This window comes from Nicotiana tabacum, chromosome 2 (assembly GCF_000715075.1).
Source record: "Nicotiana tabacum cultivar K326 chromosome 2, ASM71507v2, whole genome shotgun sequence".
In the NCBI taxonomy this organism is placed as follows: Eukaryota; Viridiplantae; Streptophyta; class Magnoliopsida; order Solanales; family Solanaceae; genus Nicotiana; species Nicotiana tabacum.
The window spans coordinates 6,901,682-6,914,007 of NC_134081.1; the positions used below are offsets into that span (position 1 = coordinate 6,901,682).

At 32.7% G+C, this 12,326-nt stretch overlaps 1 protein-coding gene across 1 annotated transcript; it reads right to left on the bottom strand.

Annotated features, from left to right (window-relative positions):
- Positions 1-8,680: 8,680 nt before the first annotated feature.
- LOC107778096 (purine-uracil permease NCS1-like) lies at positions 8,681-10,596 on the bottom strand. Its single transcript, XM_016598287.2, has one exon. The coding sequence runs from the start codon at positions 10,533-10,535 to the stop codon at positions 8,796-8,798; it is 1,740 nt and encodes a 579-aa protein (XP_016453773.1). The 5' UTR covers positions 10,536-10,596; the 3' UTR covers positions 8,681-8,795.
- Between the last annotated feature and the right edge of the window lie 1,730 nt (positions 10,597-12,326).

Below are 12,326 nucleotides of genomic sequence, written 5' to 3' on the forward strand. Positions count from 1 at the left end.
AATCACCATACGAATCTAACTGAACCATCAAAACTCCGCTCTAGGGTCAAAAAGTCAAACTTAGTCAACTCTTTTAACTTAAAGCTTCAACAATAAAATTTATTCTTCCAAATCGATTCCGAATAACCCGAAAATCCAAAACCGACGATTTACATAAGTCATAATACATCTTATGATGATGTTAAAGATTTCAAATAGCTGAACAGAATGCAAATACTCAAAACGACCGGTCGGATCATTACATCCTCCCCCACTTAAACATGCGTTCGTCCTCGAACGTGCCAAGAGTTGTTCTTAAGATGTCAAATCACCGTGTAACCTTACCATGCACATAATCGGGGGTGATCTCATGCCATCCTATTTCATATAGGCCCGACAACATAACATATTGAAGGTCATTACTCCAACCTTAACCCATAAACCTTAGAACCCAATTTCCAACATTTGGAATTTTCTACAAGACCCTAATCTCACTTTCACGCACTGTATGGGTCTGAACAAGCTGAATTAAGCCATAACCATAACCCAAGATGTAATCACATGACATGCCACATAACTCAATACCCATTCAAAATTTTCGATCACAGTAGCTACTCAAAACAACCCAATACCAGTAATAAACCTCACGTCAAAAAAAACCTTGTTCGAAAACCTTCGCACACTATCGACGATGAAAGAAACATGCATAACTCGTAACCACTCACCAGATCAACAAGTCATGGAGCTCCCTCTCCTTCGATAAGAATTATAGTAATTTCTACGCTGACGTTCGATATTATCCTTCCAAATATACCTCAATCAAATCCGATAGCACCCATCCTGGATCCAACGACCTCATCTTATCAGATACCAACCACTATTGACATGCCACACCAATACTACCTGCCACAAACCGTGCAATTCGTGCACCAATACATAACAATTCAAATGTACTCAAACATGGAAAAACAATTACTCAAACGAGAGAACCGCCCCACAGGCTCAATAAGTACTGCCATAACGAAATGCTAAAAACCCATCACACACCGTAAAACCATAACACACGAACCTAACACAAAGGACCATATCTCCACATAATCCCGTTGCAATGCATGACCCCACTGGTCCCTATGAAATACCTCCAGCCACCTTGCTCAAAATCAATAACCGCACAGAACTCGACATCAAGTACCCAAGGTGCATGACCATAACCACGAGAAAGCAAATGACATAATGCCACACAAACCCAAAAGAATATAACCAATGTGCAATCAATCATGCATCACCCAAATACATATCTCGCTTAAATTCCACTATAAGGCCCCAACAGAACTGCACCATGTGTGCATATAACTAACGAATCACAACCTCTCGTAGCATATAAAGGTAACTCATAGAATATATCAGAACGCAAATAAGCTCAACACTAACTGAATGGCACATTCCTCAAAATGGCAGTACAGAGTTAACCAATCTGACCCGGTGTTAAACACACATCCTTATTGGGCCCACCAATGGCCCCCAAATCAACTCTGGCCACCCATAATAAGTAAATAATCCTCAAAAAGTCCACAATGGCTGAATCATAACACATACTATCATCTGGCTAACTTTGGGTACATCTTCACAGTCAACAATCACGAAAAAATCTGTTTCTGAGAATTCCCGGTCTCTAAATTCATAGAACACACGAATCACCATATCTGATCCAAACTCCACCACTCAAATGACTAACACATCTCTCTTACACAATCATCCCATACGTTGTTTTATTCCCTCTTAAACACCCCAAAAGTATTACAAACGAGACACCTACTCTGAAGAGACCTCCTATGAATCTAAAGTTGTTTTCCTTCACCTTCCTGATATTGAACTATAGAATCCATAATGATATAGAAATTCCACAAGTCTCGACACCATCCAATGAAAAATCTCAGATCCTAGCCATATATAAATCTGGAAAAATTCACAATTGATACATAAAAATTTTGAATCCATTAGAACTGTCTCGAAAGTCATCCACTCTGCTCAAATCTCAATTGCACTACCCCAAACGGGCCGAACAATTTATGCCCCATTAGCACGACAACACTCATAGAAGTAACCCTGACTTGAGAATCAAGCTATCCTTCTTTCGAAGTATCACAATCCGTAGATGTGGCAATTTCTTGCAAACGAGGTGGCTAAAAGAAAGATATAGATATAGATTACTATATTTTAATTAAATGAAAGTAGGATTAAGATGAAAAATATTGAAATCTTTAGAGAACAAGAATTAATTCGTATATTCATAGCAATTGGTCCAACTCACGTTGAAATCTGGAAAAATCACCTATTTTTTACTATAAAAAAATACCAAAAAATCACTTATTGTGGATCGGATGGAGTATTTGGTTAGAGAGTAGAAAATATTTTTTACCACATGATTTTGTTGAAATGAAAGAAAATATGTTTTCTACATCATGAAAGAAAGTACTTTTTTGTTAAAATGAAAAAAAAAACTTTTTTTATATCGTGAAAAGAAAATACTCATTTGTTGAAATGGAAAAATAAATACTCTATCTATAATATGAAAAGAAGTATTAATAATAATATTTCTATTTAGGGTCGAGGTGGGGGTGAAGCGAGGATATGGTGGGGGTGGGGGTGTGGGGGTGGGTTAGTGGGGCTTGCTGGGATGGGGAATGGGAGAAGATTGGAAAAGAGTTTTTTGGAAAATGTTTTCCCTTCTCTTGATAGAAAAAATATTTTCCTCCAATTGGTGGAAAATGAATTCTTGAGGAAAATGTTCTCTTTCATACCAAACACACCCTAGAATTCAATTTGTTTATTTGTAGCAAGATTCAATTTTTATTGGATGATGTATCCAAAACTTCTTCAATAAATATTTTATGTATTATTTGCGCCTGAATTTTATCTTCGTCTATATTGTTTTCAAATAAAACTATTTACTAGTGTTGGCTCAATATATATGTAAGAATTGACATTTCTATATTTTATTACTATATTTTAAATGATTGTATGATTAACATAAAACTTCTTTTCAAATACATGAACATTCGTTTTTAATAAAGTTATGAGAAGTATTGAATTCTTTAGAGAACAAGAATTGCTTGGTAAAATTCCGTTATTCCGGTTGCTATATTCATAGTAATTGGAAATGTTGATTTGACGATAGTTACAGGACACGTGGTAGGTTTCTTTTTGTTTTTTGGGGACCGAAGGTGGTATTTTATATAAAGCTGCACATGACTTTGGATACAAGATGCACATTGTTTGGAATAAAACGGATCAAATTGATTCTAAAAAGGGCAAAGGGCCAAATATATTCTTGTACTTTTGAAAATTGTCTAAAAATACTTATCGTTATACTATTGGATTATATATATCCTTCTCATCATACTTTGGAACAAATATACTCTTATTTTGGATGGAGTGCCACGTGTCAGCACCAGATAAAAACGACCCTTTTTTTTTACCCGACCCGTTTTAAAATTCAGTTTTTTTAAAGCATATATTTTGTAAAAACTGGAATTATTTTTTGTAAAAATTAAAAAAAAAAAAAAGAATTTGCAAAATATATATTTCTAAGTCTTTTCAGTTTTTTTAAAGTATTATTTTTGTAAAAACTGGAAAAAAAATATTTTTTTAAAAAATGCTTTAAAAACTAAAAAATATATATTCTGTAAAAACAAAAAAAAAAAGAATTTGCAAAATATATATTTTTAAGTCTTTTTAGTTTTTTTATGTATTGTTTTTGTAAAAACTGAAAAAAAATATTTATTTTTAAAACTGGAAAAAACAAAAAGACTCTCCTAAAGCAGTGGACTACATATGCATTAGTTTTAAATAAATAAAAATATTTTGCAAAATATGTTTTTTTCAGTTTTTACAAAAATAATACTTTAAAAAACTGAAAAAACTGAAAAATATATATTTTGTAAATTTCTTTTTTCAGTTTTTACAGAATATATATTTTTCAGTTTTTAAACCATTTTTTAAAAAAATATTTTTTTTTAGTTTTTACAAAAAGAATACTTTAAAAAAACTGAAAAGACTTAAAAATATATATTTTGCAAATTCTTTTTTTTTCCAGTGTTTACAAAATATATGCTTTAAAAAAATTGAATTTTAAAGCGGGTCGGGTGGTGGGTTTTTTAAAATGGATCAGGTTAAAAAAAATAAAAATGGATCGTTTTCATCTGGTGTTGACACGTGGCACTCCATCCAAAATAAGGGTATATTTGATCTAAAGTATGACGGGAAGGGTATATATAGCCAAATAGTATAACGAGGGGTATTCTTAGACCATTTTCGAAAGTACAAGGGTATATTTGGCCCTTTGACGTTTGCTCTGCAACTTTCTGTTTGAGAGCTAAAATCTATCAAGATTTAAGCTTTTATGAATTTGCTATTCTAGTTTTTGACTACTTATGTTTTTAAATTTGTGTAATTTGGTTCTGATTCAAGATTCAATTTTTTAATTGATTTTGCTTATCTAATCTCTCGAGGTAAATTAGTTCTTTGTGTTTCTCTCATCACAAGCCATACTCTTAGATTATTGCCTATTTAGCAACAAAATTATACTTTTAGATTATTTAGAAGACATAGAAAATAGTTTCACAATGAATATACGTTTTGATGGATCAAATGTCTTTGCTTGATCTTCATGTTTTGATTTAATAGCATCTGCTGCTGTGCTTTCCTTCTATTTATTGAGGTTATTGGTGGCTTCCACATACCATTGGCTATCATGGAAAGCGTGGCCACGGCTTTTATCACCTCTTCGTTATGATGAGGTATTCACTTTCTCCCCTTATAAACTGTACCATTCCATTGCATTCAAGTGTGTGTTTTAGAGTATCTAATTATAAACTACAGCGACAACAAATTACTATAAGTTATTTAGCAATCACATAATGTCTTAGCAGCCAACATCTTAGTAATAACCAATTGCTAACACTCACTTTGCAAACACAGTAGGTAGATGTAGCAAACCAGATTTTATAAACGTTTTTACTCGTTGCTATGGCCTCAGCTACTAAGGCTCTTCTTGCTATGACCTTGTGTTGCTCAAAGTGTTTTAAGAACTCTTCATAATTGGTGGTCATATATCCACACTTGGAACACCTACGTGTGATCTCACTGCTTCCTCTTGGCATGTTTCCTGAAACACCAAAGATGAATTTGAATTATCAAAAGACCATTTTACCATTTCGTTAAACACTACAATTCTTGTAAGATACGATGACTGCTTTAGTTGGCAGCATTACTCTTTGAAGGTCCTAGGTGTGTCTAGGTGTGTCTCATCAAGTGTAAAATGAGTAAAATAAAGAGTTTAAAGTTGAATAATTTTTAAATTTAGAAATCTATCATTTATTTTGGAACAGACTTAAAAGGAAAGTACCACATCTAATTTAAAATGGAAAGAGTATTAATATTACAATGATTTCTTTTTTTTCTTTATTTCTTTTTGTCTATGGTGGAGTTATCTTATAAAATATAATATTAACATTCACGTTGGTAAAAAAATTCAAGTTAATAAGATGTTAGGCACATACTTACAATTTGTTACCTAGGATCTTGTTATAAAAAACGTTATTTATCAATACAAAGATGTGAGTATCTTAACTTAAAGTTCTAAATTATTTCTATGGTTAAAAAATAGAGTCTTTCTATCAATTTTTATAAAGATTTCTTTTTCTATAAATTTTAATATGTCTAAGCGAAAATTTTGGAGTCCCAAAATTTAAGGGCTCCAAAGCAAAGGCTTTACTAGCCCCCTTGAGCCACCTCTGAATTCCTAAGCTGATTTCTGTCGAACGCAGCACCTTGAAATTTGAGCCGAACTACGATCTAGGGTTCAAGTCTTCAAGGGAGTGTTTTCAGGATTTGATATATCAAATTAAGGGTAAAGTGTTGGGCCTCCAAAATAAGCCCAACATTATACCGAATATGTCTATCAAACGTAAATTTTAATGTACACTTAATTACAAAATCAAATTCAAAAAATAAAGGTTGAATATATTATTATGCACTACTTATACGACATGTATGCTCTTTGTTTAATAGTATAAAAGTTGGGATTATATATTGTACAAACAAATATCAAATAAATCCCTTGCGATTAAAGATCATGTATGTCACATGTAAATTAAAATTTACACTGATTTACAAAATCATGTACAAGAATTTAGGATGACTAGTCTTGGGGTACGCGCTTTGTGCGTGTACCTATATCAATAAATATATAATTTTTAAAAATTACGTAAATAGTATATTTGAGTTATTGAATAAATATCAAAAAATATAAGTTCCTAAAAATAATGAATATTAATCTCACTAATATTAGTTCCTTCACTATGCAACTAGATCTACAAATGGTAAGATTATATTAGTTAAATAAAATATTATTTAAAAATATATTTAAATAATTAAAACAGATGTTTACCTTTTTTTTCAATCTGCAGCTGGCTCTCGGGACAGTGAGTCGTTAATATTAGGGCAAATAGTGACAGGCCCAATCATGATAATTCACTATCGTCACTATCTGCCCTAATATTAAGGACTCACTGTCTTCGGAGAGCAAGCTGCATAGTGAAGGAAAACAGTATACATCAGTTTTAATTGTTTAGATATATTTTTAAATAATATTTTATTTAACTAATTTGGATAATCTTACCATTTGCTGATATAGATTTCTCCTTGAAAAGGTAAACATCTGTTTTAATTAGTTAAATATTTTTTAATTAATATTTTATTTAATAACTAATTTGGGTAATCTTATAGTTGCAAATCTGAATCTTGATTTCAACCGCAATATCAGGTAACGAACACCTTTTATAATATTGATTTGTTTTGTTGTAAATTGTAATACAGTACTTTGTTAATGATTATGACAAAATTTTCTTCTTCGCATTCATAGCATTGTGTTTTCCGGTGTGTTGTCAGCTTACATATCAATGCTATCTTTATTTACAGCTTAATTATATGTTCCCATACAAATTTTATACAATTTATACGTTTAAAGTGACACATGTTTATAATATTTGGTTAGTCGGCAAAACTTGCAAATGTAATAGTTCTCTGGTTTTTCTCTGATGAGAATCAAATACTTTAATTTTTAAATTATTTTCAAAGAATTTATTATAAATACTCATTGACTTTTCAACTCTATACAACCATAGGAATTGGTTATAAAAAAATTCCCTTATTGATTAGTAAAAATTTGTAGCATTGTTAAGCTTATGATATAGTAAAGATAGTTTTACTAAGATTAGAAAAAAGAAACTCTAAAGAGAAAACAAGAGAAATACGTAAATCAGGAAAGGACAAATATTTAGGGAGATCTGAGCAAAGAAATACAAAATTAAGAACAATCAAACATAGATAACGAGAAACTAGCTTTAAAGCAAAAACATTATTATTGTTGTAATAGAGTAATAAGATGGATCATTGAGTGATCTTTTGATAATAATTAAAATAAAGGATTTAGGAGAACTAAATTACTTCTTGGGCATTGAGTTTGCAAGGTCATAGCAAGACATTCTAATGCACCAAAGGAAATATGTTTTGGAGTTGATCTCACAAGTTTGTCCGGAGGCAGCTACACCACTAGAGGCTATCCAAATAAGGAAGCTAACCAGGCCAGACATCACTTTCCGTGATCAAACCTTAAATCAATTTCTACCAATATCCCAAAGTATCACCAAGGGTGGTCAGATATGTAAAGAATCAGCAGGACAGAGTTTTCTACTATCCACTATGTGATCTCTGCCTTCTATGATGCTGACTGGCCAGCATACACTAATACCATGAAATCTGTATCGGGGTTCTTGATTAAACTTGGAGACTCACTGGTATCTTGGAAGTCTAAGAAATAAAGTACCATATCCGAAAGTTTTGCTAGCTTCTACAATGGCAGAGCTAGTATGGATTATAGGACTGATCAGAGATATTAAAGTTGAGACTGATCTACTAGTAAACATTTTCAAAGACAGTCAAGCAGCTACCCAAATAGCTACAAATCTAGTATTTCACGAGAGAACAGAGCATATTTGGATAGACTATAATTTCATTAAAGAAAAAAATCCAACAAGGACTGATAAGAACTACGTAAGTATGTGCCTATCAAAAGTCAATGTGTAGATGTATTGACTAAAGGAACTAACAGAGTGCATCATGAGTTTCTAATGTCCAAGCTAGATGTTCTTAATGTATTTGTATCACTTAGCTTGAGAGAGAGAGAGTGTTGAGAAGAAAGGCATCACTTAACAAGTATATAGATACAAGAGCATAGTAGTCTATTTATGTGTAACACAAATGATACAGCTGTCAGTAGAGTAAATGTGCTAATATGGTTAGTTAGTTCATAGAACAGTAGATTAAGAAAAATTTCTCGTTTTTCTCTATCAGCTGACTGCTCTCTATCTTCCTTCTCTTCTTCATTCTTTTCTTCATCAATTTTCCCATTCTGTAATCACACCAGTAATAAAGAAACAAAACAACTTTATGTTTTTTTATTATTTTCTCTATCCAATTTATGTGATATTTATCGTGCATTTGAATATAGAATCTTTAAGTTTTTCAAAATAAAATTTACATATTTGAAAACTACATAAAAAGTATTACAACTCATAATATTTAATAATTTAAAATATTTAAAAAGCATATGAAGAAAGTACAATCAAAGAACAACTCGTTTGATTCTCGAAATTCGAATACCATCGCATAAATTGAGACAGAGAAAATATTATTTCTATACAGATGAATGCAAGGGCAAAATTAAAGACAAACATGTGACAATAGAGACATCACTAAGATGCATTAGGCAGCAAAGGATTTACGTGCTTTTGATTTTTCTTTTTCCCCTTCAAATATGAAAGAATACAATAAAGTCCCCCTGCTAAAAACAAGCTAAAGAACCAAGCATTGTTGTAAATAATGGTAAATGGCTTTGGAATTGAACTCAAGATCCCAACATTTTGCAAAAACCCTGGAATTACTGGCAAAATCCCAATCACCAAAGCAAACATGGCTACCAAATTATAGCCACTTTTGTAATAGTATGCTCCACTTGGACTCAATGTGTACAAATCTTTGATCCTTAAATTCATCCCTTGAATGAGATAATAATCTGCTAAAAGTATGCCCATAATTGGTCCTAATATTGCAGAATAGCCAACTAACCAAGTATACACAAAGCTTTCACTTGATTTTAGCAATCTCCAAGGTTGGAATGCAATTCCTAGCAATGCTGTTAGAAGTGCACCTCTTCTGAAAGTGAATTTTGAAGGGCTGAGATTGACTAAGGCATTAGCCGGCGCGACGACATTGGCTGCAATATTGGTTGTAATTGTGGCTAGGCTAATTCCAATAATTGCAAGGATTATTGTCAAGAATCCACCAATTTCACCAAGAAGTGTAATGGGGTTGGAAATAACATGCCCAAATATTACTGGCGTTGAAGATGTAACTGCTAAACCAACAAAAGTGAACAACCCCATAAAAATTGGAAGCCCTATTTGACCTATAATTTGATCATTTTGGCTCTTGGCATACCTAGTAAAATCAGGTATATTGAGTGCTAAAGTAGCCCAAAAGCTAATATTTGCTGTGATTGAAGGAAAAAAGAGTGACCAAAATTGTGAAGATGAGATTCTTGAAGATAAGTTAAACATATGGCCAAATCCACCAGCCTTAACATAGGACCAAATGAGTAGACAAGAAGTGAGTGCAATAAGAATTGGAGCAGAGTATTTTTCTAATTCTCTAATACCATCCATTCCTTTCCACACAATTGCTAATTGGGCTATCCAAAAAGTTATAAAACAAGTAAACTCAATAGGAGAAGTGCCAAGCCAAGAAAGAGGCAAAGATAAAGATGATTCTTTAATTACTTTTGGTAATAAAAGAAAAATTGCCTCACCACCAATCCATGTTTCAATTCCATACCAACCACAACCAACTAAAGCTCTAAGAAGAGTAGGAATATGTGCACCTCTAATCCCAAATGATGATCTTGCTAAAATAGGAAATGATATACCATATTTTGTGCCAGGTTGACCTATTAATATAAGTGGTACTAAAGTTATCAAATTGGCTATAACAACAATTGCAATTCCTTGCCACCAAGCCATACCAAGATCAACTAAACTACCAGCTAGGTAATATGAAGGCACACCAACAACAAGTCCAATCCATAAACTAGCCATTTCCCACCCTGAAAAATTCCGTTGATCGGTCGTCGTTGGTTTGAGATCATCATTGGTAAGACTAGGATCAGGTTGAAAATCATCAAATTGGGAAATGAAGTGGGATTGATCATCACTTGATGCCATTGGAGAAAGAGTGTTGTTACATCTTCTATGGAACAAAGAGTGTACAACTTTGTTTTTTGTTGAAATAATAATTTTAGTACTAGTAGTAGTTAAGGTGGTTGGAATTGAAGATGTTCTAAGGTAGTAAAGGTTCTTAGGTTTTGTGAAAATTTCAGAGCTAAGGTCATTGTAGGGATGAGGATGATGAAGACATAAGCTGAGAGAATTGGACACCATGATTCAGAAGGAAAAAAGATTTCAAATAAGCTTAAGATTCTGTGGTATCAATTGAAGACTTTGTGGGATAAAAGATGAGTGGTGGAAAATGACTAGTTGTTATATGTCACTCTCGTACAAAACAGTACGTGAAATTAAGAGAAATAGGAGTAAGATTACTTCTTCTTTTTTCAGTAAAATATCGCACGAAATGACCAGATAGCCGCTATAAAGGGCTGTTATTTATGAATTAGTCAGTGCGTCATAAATTTTTAAATTTCAGTTCAAATTTTCAGGATAAAAATATATTGAGTTGCGCTGAAGTTAAGATTTTAGGACAAAATAAGTATCGGTTAATCTCAAAATAACATTCTTGAGAATGACTATATGTGCACTTGCCCCATCCAAACATACACAAATTATATAAAAACATAAAACTTCAAAAAAAAAAAAAAAAAAAAACTATAGTTGTCAAATGAACTGCAAAAGAGGTGGAACGTGGGAATGATCTGTAAACTTGGATCATGTTCGTGAGTATCATAACAGGCTGCCGTAAATTTAAAAAATAATTTAATTAAATTATAAAGGCTACAGATTGGTTAATCAAGCTGGCAAAAGTATTGATAATTGACTATAATAATATACTAATAAACACGTTTAATCTCAGCAAAGAATCATTATTGAGTTATGGGAAGGGGAAAAAAAAAGAGAATCATTATAAATTTCAATGGTGCTTCCATAAATTCAACTTTGACTAAAAGCAACATACAAGGAAAGGGAATCGGAGAGCAAAAGGTAAAGTTATTTCACAGGACCTATAGGTCCGGGTTCAAGTCATGAAAGCATGTACTGTTACTTGTATTAGAGTACGTTACCTACATCACACCCTTTAGGACACGGCCATGTAGCAACGATAAAGTTATCTTCAAGTCGTGGAAGCAGTCACTATTGATGGCATTATGGTATGTTGTCTACATCACACCCCTTAGGGTGCGGCTATTCCCCGAACCTTATATAAATACAATATGCTTTGTGCACTAATTTTTTTTTACTAAAGCCAATAGACAACCATTTAATATATAAGTGATATGATTGCATAAATATTTTTTATACGTAAGTAACCTCATTGAAATAAATTTTACTTAAAAATACAAAAGGAACCTGATAAGTTTGTTTCTTTGCTTAATTGAACCTAACACATGGTTTTGATTGATAGAGACCCAAAAAGATTAAAAAAAAGTAAAGTTTTGTTTGCCGTGTGTTGTGAGCGTACGGATAGCTAGTGAGTTTGGTAATAGAAAAGAATGGCAATAATGTTTAGGACAGATAGAGACGCCATCTTTGTAGGAGTGTCTCAAGTTCGGAAGAACAAGTGCAAAGAAACAATATCTAAAAATTCATAAAATTCCATTAACTTCATGATTGCGATTATAGTTTTATACGCAATAACTTTGTATACGGTCAAAATCGAGTCTGTCCTTCGTATGACTAATCGAGATTGGAATATGATGGTCCAAAATTCATCATTGTAATATCGAGCCATGATACAAAGTTAGGTTGTCAAGCTCGAGACCCAAAGACAGATCAATACCGAGACCGGCCAAAATCGAGACCGAGTCAAGATCGAGCTCGAGACCTAGAGACCGGCCGAGATTGAGATCGGCCAAGATCTAAATCGAGCCAAGAAACAAAAAAGATATTATAGCCGCATTTGGAGAGAGAATCTCGGCGGAAATCACGGCTTGAATCAAGGAAAAGCTAATCTATTAATCTATCATGGGATCCCTACTATGCATTTTTAATTGTATCCAA

What these genes read in the sequence shown, in the direction of transcription:
- LOC107778096 (XM_016598287.2), bottom strand. Translation starts at nt 10,535, where the DNA reads ATGGTGTCCAATTCTCTCAGCTTATGTCTTCATCATCCTCATCCCTAC.